Source organism: Ptiloglossa arizonensis, chromosome 7 (assembly GCF_051014685.1).
Source record: "Ptiloglossa arizonensis isolate GNS036 chromosome 7, iyPtiAriz1_principal, whole genome shotgun sequence".
Classification (NCBI taxonomy): domain Eukaryota; kingdom Metazoa; phylum Arthropoda; class Insecta; order Hymenoptera; family Colletidae; genus Ptiloglossa; species Ptiloglossa arizonensis.
Genome location: NC_135054.1, coordinates 2,163,469 through 2,182,849, shown reverse-complemented (window position 1 = coordinate 2,182,849; position 19,381 = coordinate 2,163,469). Strand labels below are relative to the sequence as shown.

The window sequence follows — 19,381 nt, the reverse complement described above, 5'->3', positions numbered from 1 at the left end:
TAAATACATTTGCAGCAATATTTGAAGCAATTTCAACTATAGTTCAAGCACTGAATGAACTTTTGTATCATATTTATAGGTGCTTATAATCTTCTCTGCTTTAGCTTTCTGCCAAATGCACCACGAGTCAACGTCTTCAGGACAGAATGTGTATCGAGGATTTCCCCATCCGTTGAACTGCAATGGTAAAACGTCGCCCAAATTGAATTTTTCATTTCTTTCATCCGAGTCACAATTTCTTCGTATACCCAAACCATGATAAACAATTTACCTATCATTTTCCCAGTTAATTTATTACAACCACCGAACCTTTGATTTTCTTTATACATTTACACAGACCTTTATTTTTCTTTACACATTGTCGAAGTCTTGTACCTATACGTTTTTGGACGTGACCAATGTATTCTTTTTTGTTTATTTAGATATCTTGATCATATGCCACGGAGGATTCAATTGGAGCGCGATGAGTTCAATGAGATATCTGTCTGTGATAAGCTACAATTTCGTCCATTTTACGAATTATTCAATAAAATTTGAACCGGATATAGTTTAAATATCATACAATCGAAAAACATATTTTTGGAAAATCGATTTTTTTTTACCCATATTACGGGTGTATATAGCCCCCTTAACTTGCATAATCTGGCAGTTTAACACTGTATTAAATTTTGCACAATATTATTTCATTAACTATTCATACTACTTTCTTTAGAGGCGTTATTATCTTGATTACGTTGATTACTTTCACACTGTTGTATCAATTAAAATTTGATTAGGTAATAATACTATTTGTAATTATTTGAATGATATCAATTGGGAGACTCCTCATCTTATTTACCCATTGATGGTGCTATTAGTTTCCTACATTATCATCCGAATCGTTTTATTAAGTTCTGTATTCCGAAAATATGTTCTTTAATTCATTTATGCGTAAGTGATTCTCCTCTGAATCTGAAAGCCTCACTAGAAATAAGAAATGAACACATTGTAAATGAATAAAGTAACACTGATCAACGTAAGAACTGTATTAATAGATAAATAAAGAAATGCACTACTACACAACTATTAAAGGACCATTTTTCAAGATTATTTAAAATAATGAATAAAATTTTTTAGATAAATGACACAGTGTATATTTTATACACAGTTCAAATACGTGTTTCATTCGGTATCGGTAAACTATTGATAGTTTATATAAAGAATAAATATTTTCATTACCCACGACAGGATTGGTTACATATAATAGTATTTTTATCGAACATGTTAAAGTTTTGAAAGTATTTACTATTTTACTAAAAGACAACTTAATTTACGTAGATGATCCTCTAACTATTTTAAGAAGTGTATCTATACTGATGTTTGGTCGTTTACATTGACATTGAATAGTTTTCAAATTAGCGTTACATTGAATTTATATATACTAGAAAATAATAACAAATTTTGTTAGGAAAGATGGATGCACTAAATACCTTTGACATCAATAGATCTGCAAGTGAGGCAATAGCTCAGTGGCTATACTCGAAGCTTTGTGATCATGCATCTCTCTTGCCCTGCCTCTCTCGAACTGCCTGTGCCTATAATTCCACCCCTCACAAGCGACTGGATCGATCGAGCGTCGCCCGCGGTGACTAACCCGTCGACGGATGCCCTTGCTCGTCAGGTAATTCACAGACGCGTTCACGTACAGGCAAGGCAAAGGCATAGCATACTATATGTGCGAGACTACGCAACAAGAAAGGAACAAAGGTAGAAAAAAAGAATTTCGACAAATTGAAACTACTACGAAATATGTAAATCAACTTTAACACTAGAACTACCGATAGATTCCGGTATATTAAAGTGTTCTTCGTACGTGTCTCAGGAAAATTAACGGTTGGGGAAAAAGAAAAACTTATGAAATTGATTATATCTATAGAATAGAAAATGTCGCAATGTCTTTTGAAAATATGCTATGGAACTTAAAGTAAATTCCTTTGTAAAAGTAGTCGAAACCAGTCATTTTGACTGGTTGCTAAATCTAGTGTTAATAACATTTTATTCGCTTCGTAATAAGTGCAAATACTTCCGAACACTGATTCTGGAGAAAAAATCAAATTGTTTCAAGTATAGCTTTCACGACGATGTCAAATAATTCACTCGAGTAAAAGCTAATTATAATTATAATCGTTCCATTAAAAAAAATGTTAGCTTTCACAGAGTTTTCGGAGTTAAATATCTAGCGAATAACGAGTGCTTTTTGCAAACGTGACGATTTATTTTCAACAACAAAAATATAACAATACGATAATGAATGTACGAAGTACAAAATGTTCAAAGTTTTGAAAGTTCTCAAATACATGTTGTACGAAAATTAAAATTGTTCCAAGTCCATTCGATGGTAAGCCGGTGTTTAAAAATCAAACTTTATGGTATGATACACATAGATTAAGTAGTATATTTAGAATGTTTTCGTCAATACAAAATGCCTGACAAAACATATGCTCTTTGGTGCACATAATTTTGACAAGTGCAGCATGTCGCCGATTCGTTATACTCAATCTCTTAAGAGAATATAGTAAAATATCGAATATCCTAACTGATCGGGAAACAAATCCGTTCGAATAAACAATTCCCAGAGAATAAGTCTAAAAGAACCAAATTTAAAAATATGTCGTATAACGACCGGAAATAAACATCGAATATGAATGTGTATTATATAAAGGAGTACATATGTACTTAATAAAAAAAATGTATTACAAGAAAACGATTAATCATTCTTATATACCGCCAAATTTCGAGCAACCTTTAAAATAGACATAAACATCTGCAGAGCATCTACTTCTATTTGTCGTTTTGCCTATTATGATACAATATTCAATAGACATTCAGCTTCGTGGTGTTTCTATATAACACATGGGCTGGTACATCCCACCAATATTACAATTTTTACCATTATTTTTGTTAAAAATAAACCAAATAATATCATCGTCACTCATAATTTTATACCTTATATTACTTTTATCTATGTTCCACTATTACTGAATATCGTCGATCCTACAATTTTTAAATCCAAACTATGAATTGTTACATACGTGGTTCAAATACGTGTTTCATTCGGTATCGGTAAACTATTGATAGTTTATATAAAGAATAAATATTTTCATTACCCACGACAGGATTATAACTCCGTTGTACGTCATACACAGGTGCGCGTATTAGACCATCGAATGCTGTAGACGAAATAATAGATTTATAGAAGAATTTAACGTTTATTTACAAACTTACTCGTGTATTAATATTACGCTTGAAAACTCGATGCTTCGATTAATGTAATTATATATAATTCGTATGCCTATAAAAGTCCATTGCTTTTGTGTTATGAAACCACCGGATGCAATTAATGTCCCAAGTGAATAAAATAAAAGGCTCATCCGAAATTATCTTAGTACACTGTCTGACTACAGCTCGATGCTCTTGTCGAACTTGAATGTTAAAGACTTACTCAAGACAACGCGAAGACCTAATAAAAATCTAATAAACATTAACCAATTATCTTTAACATACTTTTGATATAAGCTCGAGTTCTCGTGCCAAGTTATATCATAGTAGAACGCTTCAAGATAGGAGGATTTAATAAATTAATCAAATGTTCCCAGATATTTCGTGTGAGACTTCACGTTGACAGTGGCGCCACCGTTTGAATCAGGAATGATTACGGTTTCTGCCAAGATGCGTGGAAACTCAGCACTTCGGTTTTACGGAGCAGCACCTCCCCCTGATCCTTTTGATGACACGTCGAGCACTATCCTCGACCCACAGGATGACTCTCCCCCAGTAGTTCCCAACAACCAACACTAACGTGTCGTTAGTATAGCATGTTAGACTGACGTCATCAGGAAGGCCTTTGTAGAACAGTGTCATACCCGAGATTCCAGAGCAGAGGTCCTAACACGAACCCCTGCGAAACTACGGAGTACACCCCCTCTCCGCTAGATGTCGTACCGACCCGAATACTCTATCCACCTGCTGTGGAAGTAGTCCTCAACCATTTAATGTATATTTAATCCGATCGCAAGCGACGAGGTAGCTGCACCTAGGTAATGATCCTTTATCAGCACTTTTAGACTTTACCGAATGGTCGGACTCTACTTACCAACTCCACCACAAGTAAAGACGACGCGAGAAGAATAATCGTGTTATTTATACACCCACTCCTCTTTTAACCGATTCATCGAAAAAGATCGAAAGATTCTGTATCACCGCTCTAGCCCGTTGCATTGTAAAGATTTTACTTTCGGGCTGTTCTGAACAGGCTTACATTCCACTTTGTCCCATTCGAATTTCAACCCGAAAAGCCTTCCGTTTATCCAACTGGAAAGCAATCCACAATCGCCCAACGACCACCACAAGAAGAGCCCAGGTTGGTCCATGTCGCTAGCTTGGGCAGTAGTATAATCCTTACCACACAACTTAAAGTGCTACTGTCCTTACATATTGAGTTTTATAGTGGTATTTAGTTTTTCTTTAAAAAAATTGATGCGTTGCTCCTCAAATCTAAGTCCTATACCAGCTTGTCTACTTTTACCAAATGGTCGGGTGCCGCTTTATAACGCACTCATACGCACGGACCAACGTATTTACAATAACAGTGCTTATTTATATATCTTCTCCGCAATACGCATCATCGAGAAGGGTTGGAGAGAGTCCGTATCGTCGCTCTAGCCCATTGCATTATTATGAACTTTTCTCTTTGAGCTGTCGCCCTGGACAGACTTAAATTCCACTTTGTCCCATTTGGTCTCCAATACATCATCAAGCCATAATGCTCCGTTTACCGATTGGGAATGGGACCACAGCCACTCGGTGCTCACCAGCGAGGAAGAAGGATTGACACGTGTTATTGGCAAACGTTTAGTGCTGGTTAAACCAGCCAATTTTAAGCGCCTTCTGCCCTATATAGAAAAAGACTCTATGATCTTCGAGTCTCCGCCTAATTGCCGCCCTGTCTAAGGTGTCAAGGACATCACCAATGTCATCCCACTTTAGGAGAAGGACCAGGCGCGACGAATCGCGTTGATGGTCGACCGTCTCTCCAAGAACCCAAACTGGCCAAGTTAGGTCCACTCTGCAACATGTACCGACGTTGCGAGTTGCTAGTACGCGCTCAAACAATTTGCTCCCATCGTCGAGAAGACAAATGGATTTGGGCAGACAACCCAACTACCTCCCGGCACAGCAGTATCATGCTACACTAGGTCCATAGGCGACTGACTTTAAGGGTTGCTCACGATTATAGGACTCTGTTCTATGGGACAGAACTTCTCCTGCTGGATCTACTTACGGGCTTGTATGCGGCTTACTACAACAATTGCTGCTAGTACCGTAAGCAGGGGAAGTCCTGGCGAGAAGTAAAGTAGAATCCCTCAAGCACCAGATTCGGCAGTCGCTATTGCAATGGCAGCAGCGACTTTTAGGTAATAGATTGTCGAGGCTATCCGGCCACTTTTGCTGGAGTGGTTGGACCGAGGTTTTGGTGGCCCCATCTAACAAATAGTGCAGTTGCTATCCAGCCATAATAGCTTCAGGCGGTACCTGCATTGTATAAAGAAGTAACTGCGCATTTCTGGAACTATTCTGACGACCAGATCACGGTGTGCTCCACCCTAGATGGGTAGATATGTTGCAGAAGAAGAAGGTGCGAAGGGAGCATGAAAGCGCATGGACGGGGGTCGCAACAGGAGGCCGACACCTTAACCGCTCACTACGTTTGTTCATTGCCCCAACACGACAGGGAGGAGTCCAAGATGCTTTTTTTTTTACGTGGAAGAAATCTTCGAAAGACTTTCCCGATCCCTTGGAGCGGAGCCGGAGATAATGTGGAATTCCCCGTACCTGGAAACACCGGATGCACGACCTACCCACTAAAACCCACCCCTCTGCAAAATGACCACTGTTTCGAGGATTACCTCTTCGTTTGACACAAACCTCTTTCCGCCAAGTCATTTTTCAGGTTTGGTAACAAAAAGAAATTGCAGAGAGCCAAATCTGGAGAATAGAGTGGATGAGGTAGCAATTCGTAATTTGACGTAATTTTACCAATCTTGTCGTAGCGATTACGGACAAAAATGCGGTTTTGTTTTTGTTCTACTGTGAGCAAACGCGTCACCCATCTCGCTGATAACTTTTTCATGTAAGATATTTTATAAGCGTTCAATTGATATGTTTACAATGTCAGCGATCTCTCTAATCTTCAACCGGCGGTCTGCTAACACAATGTCATAGATTTTGTTGGTTATATCCTCCCTAGTTATCTCAATCGGACGTCCTGGGCGCTCTTCAACAAAAACAGATATTTGGCCACACTTGAATTCATTAAACCAATATCCGATGGTGGTTAGCGAAGGTATATAGTCCTTATAAACAACATGTAAGTTTACTTTGATTTCCTCACACGTCTTTCCATCTAAAAAAAGAAGTTGAATCACCAACTAATATTGCTCTTTTTCTATGGTTGAAAACAAACACAAACTTATCCAGTTTAAACAGTTACTAAAACAAAATTACTCAATAAAGTTGTCTAAAATTTTGGCAGACGTCATTCAGAAGTTAGGATTAAATGATAATATACGAACTTTGAGTTAACGACGCTTTCAGCCGTTAAAAGCGGGTACTTAACTCTTAACTAAAGATTTTAGTTATGTAAAATAAAAAATTTAAACTTCACCATGGAGTTAGGTCAACAATGATTTGGGATTACATATCTGTATAGGAGAAAGTAATTTAGAATTTATGATAGAAATATGAATAAATATGGTGACATATATGATGAAATATGGTACATATATCGAAATTAATTTTACAAACATAAAGAGATATATTTAATAAATAATTACTTAATCCTTAAAGTAATCATCTATCTTATATTTTACATATCATACCCTATTGTTAGAGCACTATTATTTCATAGTGATTCATGTGACATATCGCTCATAGGTTAGATATTTCAAAAGATTAAAGTCTCTTTATGATACACGACGAAATACCGCTTTTGTGCATTTACACGCATAACGCACGCAAGTACGAGCTGTGAAGGAAGAAAAGTAATCGAAACGTGATGAATAATGACTTTCGTCTTAAAGAAACAAACTACCTCATAGATTGTATGTACATACTGCTATAGAATATGTCAAAAAATACAACATTAGCGCCATTCGTGACTAGACCACAGTAACTCAGTATGACCTGTATGAACCTACATTTTGGCAAGATTCCTCAGATCCTGATCTAATGTTTTACCTACACGATAACTAGAACATATCGAGAAAGACAAGGGAATACATCGAGTGCTATTTTCCCTTTACACAATAGAAATTAATGTTGACCGATAAGTTGATACACATCTTATAATTGTGTTAAAAAGCGCATATTTTAAATGGCATTATACGCATTGTAAACTTCTTATTATAATTTCGTGGCCAACATGAATTATAGGTTGCTTTTTCCACTTCGGAAATATAAATTTACATCAAAATTAGTAAATTACATGAATGATGTTTACATTAAAGTAAAGAATTTAGAAACACCAGAAAGACTAAAAGGGACATTTCTTGAACGATGGGGTAAGTAATTGATAAATGTAATATAAAGTAAAAATACTATTATAAAACAAATATGAATGACGTTTAATTAACATACATTTCTGGTTATAGGAAAATATTGGAAAAATGTTTATACAGATTACAAAGACGTAGCAATACATGTTGTTGACGATTGTAAAAATTATCCGATACGAGTTTCCACATATGTTTCTCGTACGTATTCTTTATAATTAATTAAATAAACACAAATATTGTGTCAGTTGTAGTCAATCATAAAAAACTATTATTAAGTTTTTCATTATAATAAGTATTAATATAAAATGAATTATAAAATGACTAATAATGTTTACAATTATTAATAAATTAAAATTTAACATCTTGTTTTATTAGTTACAGCACTCTGTGTATATATGAACAAACATAATGTAGACGAATGTTCCTTCAAAGAACATTTATTACACAATACTATAAAACTAATGCAAGTAGGAGAAACTATACGCAATCCCACCTCTGAACATCACATGAAATGGATTGGACAATCTTATAACGAAGGAATTATACGACATATAAATTTAGGTATAATTTCTATAATTTGGTTAGATAACTATGATGAAGCATGTTGCTTGTATAAAGCAATTTGCTCTCACTTAAAACCTCAGTACATAACATTTTATCAAAGAGTAGTGGATGTAGGATTTTTGGACAAATGGTGGATTTTAGAAAATAAAATGAAAGATTATGATGTAAATGATGTAGGATTTAGTAATGTAGAAGATGAATAAAATATTTAATTTATAATAAGAATGGATGTTTATATTATGTATATAAATTATTTAAAAATTATATACATTTTTCATGTTACATCTTTATGTAACAGTGTAATTTTTTAATAAAAAATATAAATAAACCATATAAGTCATTAAAGTAAATATATTTTATTTACTCCAAATTATCTCTGTCATTATACTAATAATGAAATTATTAATTTGTAAAACTTATTTCCCAATTGTTAAAAAGTATAATTAAATTTTTTTTTTAAGAGCTTTTGAAATATATTTTATTCAACTATTTGTTACTATTTGTAATTGAGTTGCAATTTTTGAGAGTTTTTTTAGAGTACAATGATAATAATTTCATTATAATTCTATGGTAATAAGTAGAATTATACTATAAATAAAAAAGAACATATGCAAAATTTTATTTAAAATAAAATGTTTTGTTCTAAATGTTTAGATATGTTTGCAGTTTCTATTTCTAAAATAAGTCATTATAAAATAATTTTTAAAACATAATTATGTATTTAGTAAATTAATAGTTGAATCTACCAGGTTTATGATACAATCCAAAAAGGGCTATTTTCAAAGATATCCTGAACATTTTCGATTGACATGGATATGTTGTCAACATTTATGTAGGTATATTGTATCATAAATTTAAACAACAAAAACAGTGTTGCTTATTTTGCGACTGTAACAAACTGTCAGATGGTCAGGGTTATTAAACTTGCACTACATTAAATTCTTTAAAAATTGTGAAAAATCATGAAAAATCTTACCAGAGCAAATATTCATTCAAATCTGTAGCATAAATGCTGGAGAAAAACGATAATATAATTTTGTAAAAGTATTAGGCAACACATTGTATATTTACTCATACTTTTACAATGTTATACATTTATTTTAAGAGGAATTTTAAAAACAAATAGAATTTTTTAACTACTAGTTGGTATTAATTTTCTTAACAAATGTGATCCTTTGAGCATTAATTCTGAAATTATAAATTGACACATTATGTGCAAGCTCATCATGGATTTAATAGTAATATTTTTAATGCGATAACTTTAGTGAATAATCCTTTATACAGTGTAAATTTTGAAATCTATTGTTAAATTCCTAGATTAAGGCAGCTGAAAAATTAAAAATTATCGTATAGTTTTTACAAGAAGCATGAATATCATAAAAATTAAATAACTTTTTGTCATAAAGAAAAAAACTCATCCAGAACTTTTCCTCTGCTTAGCCATTATACCAAGGAATGTAAAAGGATGTCACTATAATTACTATTCATTTCGTCCAAAAAACGAACTGAATATGCTGTTTACCACAGCATTTACTTCAACAATGGAGATACTGCTAAGTATCTCTGGTATACTTTTCTGGTGGATAAATAATAAGAGAAAAAAAATAATAAAAAATTCATTAAATTGTATTTCCTTTTTAATAAGAGCATAAATTCCTTTTCATAATCCTTGCAGAACATCCATCAGTGCATATTCACACCAATATCTTCAGTATGTCTAGTGCAAACAGAATCAGAAATGAATTTTTTTAATTTCCTATACTATTTAATTTTTATTGCTAAATTGATCAAATAATTCTATATGTTTCTTATAACAATCGTTTAAGTTATGACAAACTTAAAATAAAAACTGTTTCTAATAAGAATAATTTTCTAATATAATTAACGGTAAACTATTGTTATCATTTCATTATGTGATCTATATATGAATAACGTAATTATTTAAATCTTGATTTTTATATCAGGAATAATAATAATACCAATTTTAAAATGTATCCATTTTATTGAGTTGTATTATATACAATTGTAATAAATTGTACATTATTTTTAATAAGAGTATTATTTAGTGAACACACATTCAGTACATGATTAATGTTACATTTAAATATTACTTCATAAAACATTTTATCCTTTAAAAATCTCACAGTATTATTTTATGATTTTTAGTTTCCTTTAATTTTAATAAAATATTAATGAAAAACTTTGGTACAAAAAGTAGTTTCTTTTTTCATTTGTACATGGTAGTTAATATCAGTTCTTGTTTTAGTCACATTTAGAGAATTACTCACGTTGCTAAAAATAAAAGAATACTATTAATAATCATTAATATAAACAATCGACAAGTGATGATATTCTAATAACTTTACCTCGGACGTAAACAATAGCGGTGCGACAAGGAATGTAAATCATCATTCTATTTGAATAATCAGAAAACGATTCCGGTGTAGTAAAATGTTGTACGTTAGTATCGACACGATTTTCCCCACCAAAATCCTTATCATCACTACATAAAACAATTCTGTAAGTACCTGGAGTCTTTACTCCAATGGTATAATCAGGAAATGACTTTACTGAATGAAAATTAAAGACAAATATTAGTTCTGCTCGATCAAACACAACTACTTTGTCCTCCTCGTGTTTCCAACTTATGTATGCCTGTGAGGAGAAAACATTTTTATCAAAATATAACAATATTTTTAAGGATGAATATATGTTTAAACGTTACTGGGTTAGCATGCAGCCATCCATATTTTTCTTCAAGAGTATTTATAGCACGATCCCAATTGTTCATAAATTTATACTTTAACATTTCATCGTCTACTAAATTCCATTGTCTTCTAGCATAATGATAACTATCTCCGTTACCGGCTCGAGGAAAATCCAACCATTCAGGATGACCAAATTCATTACCTTCAAATTTATATATCTTAAAATTAATTGTAAAAATATTAAAATTTTGACAGCATATTATGTAAATAATTTGAAAATCAACCTATAAAATTTAAATAAGCTTCTCCGCCTAGTGCATGTGTAATTAATGTAATGAGATTGTGAAGAGCAATTCCACGGCTAATAATTGCGCTAGGTGGACTTAACACACTCATATGTGTGTACATTTCCTTATCCATAAGCCAAAAAGCAATTGTTTTATCACCGACAAGGGCTTGATCATGGGATTCTGAATAAGCTACTGTTTTTTCCATCCACCTACGATTACTTAATGTCCAACAAATATCTCCAATTTTCCAATCTTCATCTCTCACTTCTTTTAAAAGCTTAATCCATTTATCAGGAATAGCCATAGCTAATCGATAGTCAAATCCTACACCACCTTCAGCAACAGGCCTTGAATATTAGCAAAAGTAATTAGTGATTAATTTACACCCACATGTTCAAATATACTAAAGAGTGTAATAATTTAAAAAATTGATATTTTAATTTAAACTTAAATAAAGATCATTTAATCCTTTTTTTAATAAAAATATTACATATTTAATATTTAACCTGCAAACTCCAGGCATTCCACTAACATCTTCTGCTATTGTTGTGATTTCTGGATATAAATAGTGTAACATATGATTAGCCAGCATTAAATATACTACACCTTCAAAATCAACATTAAGACCATAATATTCATCATAATGACCACTGAAACCTTCTCCAACACCTCTTGAGTGATATAACATTGATGTGACACCATCAAACCTAGATAAATTTGACATAATATATTATAATAAATAAGTCATACAAATCTTGTATCACAAAACAAATATAAATGCTTGCATACCTAAACCCATCGAAACCATACTCCTCAATATACCAACGTAAATTAGAAAGTAAAAATCGGAGTACTTCGTATTCTCCATAATTAAAGAGTCTACTATCCCAAAGTGGATGTTGACCACGATTACCAGAATGAAAGAAACAACTATCGGTACCATCAAACATATTTAATCCATCCAAAGTATTCTTTGAAGCATGTGAATGCACTACATCCAGTAACACATATAACCCATGTTGATGTGCTGTATCTATTAATTCTTTTAATTCTTCTGGAGTACCATAACGAGATGAAGCAGCATAGAAGGAAGTCACCTTAAGTTCAATCAAACATGTATATATAGATATATAAGTACATGTGTACAAATACTATTTGCTATCACTAAATATTTGTGCAAACATCATATTTTATAATGCAATATAACACTTTATAGATTTTAATAAGTAAATATAATCAACTTAATTCTACATTTTTATTAATTTTGTTGTTAAATGAAATAATGTTTCTTTTCGTTTTAAATCAAATAAAATAATTTTTTTCTTTAATGCCATTTATATCAATAGTCATTTCCAAACTGCTTACTATAAATGCATACCTGATATCCAAAGCTGGCATAATAAGCGTGTTCCATAATAGCCATTAATTGTATAGTATTATAACCTTGTTTTACAATACGAGGAATTAAATTTTTTGCAAATTCCAAATATGTACCAACTTTTAGTTCCTGAGTTGCAATACCAACGTGGCATTCATAAATTCGAAGACTTTTTGGTTTCTTTGGTTTAGAATACTTAAATTTGTAAATCTAAATTAAAAATATTGTTTTAAATTATTAGTAATTATTATACTAAAATTAGTTAAAAATGATACAAATGTATAAGAAATAAATATAAATAAACAGAGTATTCCATTTATTCTAGCAACCCTAAATATTTCCATAGTTTCTGGTAATAGAAAGAAATGTTTTAAGAAAATATTTATTTTGGAAAGGCAAATATTATGATAAGTAAAATTTTATATTTGTATATTCACATACATTTTCAGTTGATGGACACCATAAACGTTGTTTATACGTAATAGTCTCAGCTCGATTTTGTGTAACATATGTAGCCCAAGGGCTTAATCTTTCCAACAATTCATTATTACCATCCTTTACAATTATTTTAACTTCTGATAAATGCTTTATAGGACAACTACCATCAGCAAGAGGAGGTAAATGCAGTTCCCACTTTCCATACTCTAGCTTTTTGTACGAATTAGCTGTTTTATTCCAATTATCTAATAATAACAAAATCAACATGTATTATAATATGTTACAACTTAACCCTTTGCAATCAACTGGCATTTCACAGGGATAAATTTTTTCTGTAAAATGGTAATTACATTATTCACACATTTGCTGCAATGCATTCATAACAAGTTCCTTCTTTGTGTGTTACACCATTTTACAAGTTCTAAAATTCTTGCTTTATCCATTGAATTACATGAAATACCATTAATACTAAAACACTACCAATGTGCTTATAATCTTTGTGGTCAGAAATTCAAATAGTGCCAGGATAGAGGATGTAAAATTTTAGTAAAAATTAAAATATTTGTATAAATGACTTGAACATATAGATGTACCATCGTGAAAATCAATTATTCTCCATTGCAGTTACAGATTCTGCAGCAAACATGTTAAATTAATATTGTACAGAGAATCTCTATAATCAATAAATATAAGTTGATGTACCAACTAAAAACTACTTTATATTTCCATCTAATAAAAGTAAATGTATCATAGGTCTATTCTGTATAATCATCAATTTACAGAGATAACATTTATATCCTCATGTAATGCATGTCAAATGTAAAGGGTTATCGCATTTATCATTCCCATTTGTGATTATTAAATTTTCTTATATAACACACACACACACGTGCGCGTGTATGTAAAGCAATTCTCTCATTATAAGCTACTATTATTAAATATAATACATTTATAAACTCAAAATACAGAACAATTATAAGTAAAATTCAACCACTCACAATGGATCATAAACCCTTAATAAGATAAAACAATAAATATGTTTAAGAGCACATAAATGATATGACTTTATATTTCCTTTAATTATCATGCATGTTACTTACAATGTATTATTTTATCTATTCATAATGTTTAATTTTAGAATGCTTACTAAAATCTCCCGTTAAAAATAATTCCACTGCTCCAGGTGCCCATTCTTTTGCAACAACACTATTGTCTTCATTAATGTGAATTCCAAAAGTTTTGTATCCTGTTGAAAACTTATCTAAACTGTCAGAACCAGTCTCTATTTTTTCCACATAATCTTTGAACAATGCATATCTAATAAACAAAATTATTAATTTAAATATGTATCTAAATAATTACTTTACCACCATGCTTAAATAACTGATAATTAAAATGTATAGGTTTATAATACAATAAATAATAAGTGATTATAAAAAGAAAGCTATTAAAGCAGTTAGATTTATAAATTATGAACACATAATTGCAAATTATTAATTGTAATTTTATTAGAAATAAATTTATATGAACAAAAAATACGATACCTTTTACGAATTTCATTTTCATATGGTTGTAAATATGGATCTCTTTCTAATAAAGCCTTTATTTCTGGTACTTCAACTTGAGAAGGATCCATACTTGACCATTTTCCTCCCATATTTGTTTCTTTAATTAATTATTCACTCACAAATAGTAAATAATGTAAAACATTGAAACACGATAAAACACTAAACCCCGCTAAAATTTGAATGACACTTCAAGGTGACCTCTTTTTCATCTTATTCAATCATAAAAGAAAGCAAGAGTGCCGACTAAAAAGGAAGAATATCCTGCAAAACATAATGAAACTATTTTTCAGAGTGGAAGCTTTATGACTCAATATTGTCTATCAAATATGGCGAGTAGTTTACTCCAACAATTGGCGCTACTTTTAAAATCTTAAATTTCCTTTCATATTACTTACATACTTTCTGCTTTCATCGTCTTACATTAAAATTAAACTGTAAATCATTGTATAAACGAAATTAGAATTCAGGAAACAATACAACTTATATATACAAAAGAGCAATCATGATCAAAAATGTATTATGTATTCATACATATTTTGCTTTATTGTAATTTATGTAAATAAATTGCTATATACATTTTTCAATTATTTTTATTCGCATTGTATTGAAGATTTATCTTTTGTGGTCTAAATTTTTATATACACTCCCTAGCATAAAATGGAGAATAGATTTATTTTAATGTGAGGAACTCTATTTTAATATTACACGAATTAAGTGAATTAAATATTCCTATAAAGCTGTGTAGTAGGGAAAATTAATTTAAAAAAATTAAAATCGTTCAAAATATTATAATTAGTTTTCTTATTCACAAGTTTTAAGACACTGTTTGACATTTATAAAATATAAGAGAATAAATAATCGTCTTTAAGCATAATCAATTACTAAACCTTGAGAAGCCTGAAAAACTATAGAAATAAAACATTTTCCAACTTTGGTCCATCGTTTGTTCAACTAAATTATCAGAATTTACGTAAAAAAGAAATACAATTCTCTAAGTTTTTAAATAAAATATATATAAATAAGTGATAAAATTAATAAGAGGAGTAATTAACAGTTCTCAATGTTGGTTTCTTCGTACTTAATAATACTAAAAGTAATGAATGAACATTTGATGTATGCGAGAAGTATCCAATTCCCGTACATTGTACAAAAGCGCTAAATTGTTTTAGAAAATATGAATAATGATAAAGAAAGTTCAAAAAATCTGTGACTTGCTTATAACTTTATCAAAGTCAAAGTTTTAGATTACCATTCTACAATAAATGTAAGACTTCGTTAGATTTGCTGAAATAAATTAGCGCCTGGCTAAATATTTGGATTCTTGCCTAATTATTGTTACCATAACTATATCAGAAAGTTATTTGTTAGTGAATTTTTTGTCTTGAATTTTGTTTAGTAATGTAATTTGTAGTATTATTTAAAGAAGTACTATCTGTACAGGCATCTGAAATATCTTCGCTGCTACTACTACGAATGTCACCTTCCATCTAAAAAATGATATGTATGAATATAAAATTGAAAATATTTTTAAAAAGATTTAGAATGTTATAACTCACTTGACCAGCATAAAATGCATTGTATGCAATTTTAAGGATTAAATATGTCCAAATCATGTGAAGGAATAATAGCAAGATTAATAGAGAATTGAAAATATAGTATGCTGGAAACATAGGTACTATCTTAGGTGCTTTTATTGATGTACTGTAATATAAAACACAATATAATTAGCAGATAATACGATATAATGGATTTCTAATTACACTGAAATATATTCACTTGAGATTGATAGAACATACCTATATATTATCCAAAATGGGTAAACACCGATGCGTGTAATAATCCATAATATTGTAAAAATGACAAATATACAATCACAACATTTTTGATAATTAGCATACTTAGCCATTTTTGCAGCCTAAAAAATATATAATTTTAAAACTTTGTACATACATGCAATACTATGTATATGCACTTATACTTACTTCTAAAAATATATCTGCAGAATCATGTACTACTAATACTAATGTACCAATTCTGGTTAAATTTCCCACCCATGAAAAACACATTAATACAATAGTAGCTATATGATGGATAAACATTTGCCAAAAATCTTTTCTTTTCACATCAAAGAATTGGGAAAAACTCAGAGCCCAATAAAATGCCATAGATATCATATAGTACCACCATACATCATCAGAAACTGGATGATAAGGATAATTGTAATAACAATAATTTATATCCCATAACCATGGCTTATTCCATAATATAATAAGGCCATATAGGAATGAGTATGTATAATACAAACACCTCCAGCTGTAAAAAAGAATTAAAATATATTAAATATTGGAAAATGAATGATCTTTGCACATACCTACATAGAATAAATTGCAATTTAATAATTATGTTACTAAGTTTAATTTAATTTTTATTTAAATAAATTTTACTTCTGAATGAAAAATTGATTTCTATATATATCATATGATGTATTTTATATTATAATACTAACCTGTTTTCACAGAATTTTGTAAGCGTTGACGGCTTGTCCTGAGTACGTCTCAATCGTAACCATCTTTCTACTTGTCGTTCAGACCAATCTAATTGTTTAGCCAAACCAAGTATCTTAAAATATATCCATATATTACAAAACAATCGGATTTAGATTACATGAATCTGTTTCAAAATTTGTTGTAAATGTATGAATTAATAAATCATTTATTTACAATGACAATTTTGTTATCTTATCAATTGAACATACAAAAGAAGTTAATTAAAATAATATATGAATTATATATTATTGGTTGATAAAATTAAATTAATATATTAAGAAGTGTACTAATGTAACTGACTCACCTGTTTATGTTTAATTTTTCTACTAAGATAAGCTTTCTCTAATACATCATTTGGCGTTGCCTTCTTTGCTCTCGTATTTTTTATGCCAAGAGACTTTCCAAATGGTGCAAAGTAATACCTGTGGAATAATTATCTAATATAATTCAATCAATATTCTAAGCCTAAGAATTGTACACTTTTTCACCTAATGTTGTTCATTGTATTCATGTGTATAGATATTGCTTACTATATTTTATTATTATGTACTTTTAATTTAATTTACATTGTACATTTAATAAATATGTTAAAAAATGCAATGCAATTAATAGAATGCTGCTGACTATATAAAATGTGAACAATGAAATAAATACGGTATAACCTCAGTTTAATCTTGAAGATATTTCACAAATTGGAGAGAAAGAACAGGTGATTCTTACCTCTCGAGGGCGTATCTGATTATCAAGAGAATAAGTGCCATAGGTAAAGGATAAATTAAATGTTGATAGTCTGCATATTTATTTTCTGAATTTGGTTTAATATCGTCCCATGTTATATTAGGCGGTAACCAAACATCGGTCGACCAAAACGCCGATGAGATATTTTTTAATATATTCATCGCCTGATTTCCTACAATTAGTTGTACACGTTATATTATAAATCCATGAATTTTTTTTAACAAAATCGTTAAACTGGAATGGTTAAACGAATACCCACACAAATTGCTTTGTAGCGCAAACTTCAGCTACCTTTCTGCTCTTACACGCTACTGCTCGAAGACTGCGCCCGTAGTCTTGAATACGTCGTTCAATTCTTTCCTCAATTGTTACTTTCAAATTTGTATTGTAGCGAAAGAATGTTCAGTTAATAATTAAAAAAAAAAATTATTTTTCAAATCTGATTAATTGATATTTTGCTATATTGCATGTTAACGCTATACATTAACATGTATTTTAGTTACACAATCATCTCTTACAAACGGACGTTAGATACATACGTCTGTAATCATTTCGATAACAAATGATTCACGTATAACCTCTACATTTTTATCCTGACAAATTATGTTAATTTTGTCAATATATTTTAAAATGTTCAAATGTTCAAACTTTAACAATAAAGAGAAGAACATAATACTTAAATATTTTGCAAAAGATACATGATTTATTACAACTATAATACATTTATCTGTATAAACTATTAACATTTTATTTACACACACACATATATGTATATATACATATACATAGTAAATAAGCGATTTCTAAAACAATATGTAGATTAGACCTAGGAGGCCTATTATCGGACTATCTTGTACTTCAGATTTATATCTAATAGATATTAATATGTGGTATCACCTAAAGACTATATTATATATTATAACGGTAGGTAACGTTGAATTACTACGCTAGTGTATTGAAAAATTTTGTCAACAAATTCGAACATCACCAGGAATTTTCGAACGTATAAGTAAGTTAATGGGAAGACGTGTAAAAGCTTGTATTGAAGCCCAAGCCAGACACTTGGAATACTTTCTTAAAAAAGGCTTCTCCGCGGACTTCACACTACATTGTAACGACAATTATTGACATATAAAAATGTCTGTACCTCGAAATCAAGAACAAATGGAAATAACATTTATCTGAACTTTTTTCATTATTTTTATATACTGAATTTACCTCTGAAATTATACCCACACATTTTGATATATTCTGTGTAAATATTAGAACTAACGGTAAAACTATATTGCATGCAAAATATTGTATTCGGTTTATTTAAATTCAGTTACAAGCTTTAACATTACGGTGTAAATGCGTTTACCTGCATTTAATTACACGTTAACACAAAACATTTAATTCTATCGGTTTAAATATTGCAAATTATTCAGATAAAATCCATTTAAGTAAAATATTCCAGTCACGATTTAGTTCATTGCTCAATTGTTTGATTCATAGTATTGGATTTTCATTGCTCTTAATATTGCCCTTAATATGATTAAATCAATAATATTCTAATATTT

General features: G+C 30.4%; 4 protein-coding genes across 4 annotated transcripts; 1 reads left to right on the top strand and 3 right to left on the bottom strand.

Annotated features, from left to right (window-relative positions):
• Positions 1–2,409: 2,409 nt before the first annotated feature.
• On the bottom strand, positions 2,410–7,304 carry LOC143149275 (uncharacterized). Its single transcript, XM_076316492.1, has 2 exons — positions 5,965–7,304; positions 2,410–5,871 (listed from the first exon to the last, which is right to left on the bottom strand). The coding sequence occupies exons 1-2, from the start codon at positions 6,167–6,169 to the stop codon at positions 5,741–5,743; spliced, it is 336 nt and encodes a 111-aa protein (XP_076172607.1). The 5' UTR covers positions 6,170–7,304; the 3' UTR covers positions 2,410–5,740.
• LOC143149274 (mitochondrial import inner membrane translocase subunit Tim29) lies at positions 7,023–8,494 on the top strand. The gene is made up of 3 exons (XM_076316491.1): positions 7,023–7,598; positions 7,689–7,790; positions 7,968–8,494. The coding sequence occupies exons 1-3, from the start codon at positions 7,460–7,462 to the stop codon at positions 8,357–8,359; spliced, it is 633 nt and encodes a 210-aa protein (XP_076172606.1). The 5' UTR covers positions 7,023–7,459; the 3' UTR covers positions 8,360–8,494.
• Positions 8,495–10,146: 1,652 nt separating this feature from the next.
• On the bottom strand, positions 10,147–14,810 carry Agbe (1,4-alpha-glucan-branching enzyme). The gene is made up of 10 exons (XM_076315661.1): positions 14,515–14,810; positions 14,118–14,287; positions 12,974–13,215; positions 12,533–12,742; positions 11,944–12,251; positions 11,661–11,861; positions 11,149–11,501; positions 10,882–11,066; positions 10,523–10,811; positions 10,147–10,448 (listed from the first exon to the last, which is right to left on the bottom strand). The coding sequence occupies exons 1-10, from the start codon at positions 14,625–14,627 to the stop codon at positions 10,441–10,443; spliced, it is 2,079 nt and encodes a 692-aa protein (XP_076171776.1). The 5' UTR covers positions 14,628–14,810; the 3' UTR covers positions 10,147–10,440.
• Positions 14,811–15,319: 509 nt separating this feature from the next.
• Positions 15,320–18,304, bottom strand: Schlank (ceramide synthase schlank). Its single transcript, XM_076316044.1, has 8 exons — positions 18,082–18,304; positions 17,805–17,994; positions 17,389–17,506; positions 17,045–17,157; positions 16,521–16,851; positions 16,335–16,453; positions 16,095–16,239; positions 15,320–16,025 (listed from the first exon to the last, which is right to left on the bottom strand). Exons 2-8 carry the CDS (start codon positions 17,981–17,983, stop codon positions 15,903–15,905), a joined length of 1,128 nt encoding a protein of 375 aa, XP_076172159.1. The 5' UTR covers positions 17,984–17,994; positions 18,082–18,304; the 3' UTR covers positions 15,320–15,902.
• Between the last annotated feature and the right edge of the window lie 1,077 nt (positions 18,305–19,381).

Bases quoted from the DNA above. Each gene is read 5' to 3' on its own strand.
- LOC143149275 (XM_076316492.1), bottom strand. From the start codon at position 6,169: ATGAAAAAGTTATCAGCGAGATGGGTGACGCGTTTGCTCACAGTAGAA. The intron at 5,872-5,964 runs GTTTGTGTCAAA...CGGTGTTTCCAG, and splicing joins AAATGACTTGGCGGAAAGAG to GTACGGGGAATTCCACATTA.
- LOC143149274 (XM_076316491.1), top strand. From the start codon at position 7,460: ATGAATTATAGGTTGCTTTTTCCACTTCGGAAATATAAATTTACATCA. The intron at 7,599-7,688 runs GTAAGTAATTGA...TTCTGGTTATAG, and splicing joins GACATTTCTTGAACGATGGG to GAAAATATTGGAAAAATGTT. The intron at 7,791-7,967 runs GTACGTATTCTT...TTGTTTTATTAG, and splicing joins AGTTTCCACATATGTTTCTC to TTACAGCACTCTGTGTATAT.
- Agbe (XM_076315661.1), bottom strand. From the start codon at position 14,627: ATGGGAGGAAAATGGTCAAGTATGGATCCTTCTCAAGTTGAAGTACCA. The intron at 11,502-11,660 runs GTTAAATATTAA...CTAATATTCAAG, and splicing joins GGAATGCCTGGAGTTTGCAG to GCCTGTTGCTGAAGGTGGTG. The intron at 11,067-11,148 runs GTTGATTTTCAA...ATAAATTTGAAG, and splicing joins AGCTTATTTAAATTTTATAG to GTAATGAATTTGGTCATCCT.
- Schlank (XM_076316044.1), bottom strand. From the start codon at position 17,983: ATGAATATATTAAAAAATATCTCATCGGCGTTTTGGTCGACCGATGTT. The intron at 17,507-17,804 runs GTAAGAATCACC...ATTATTCCACAG, and splicing joins ATCAGATACGCCCTCGAGAG to GTATTACTTTGCACCATTTG. The intron at 16,026-16,094 runs GTGAGTTATAAC...ATCATTTTTTAG, and splicing joins ATGCATTTTATGCTGGTCAA to ATGGAAGGTGACATTCGTAG.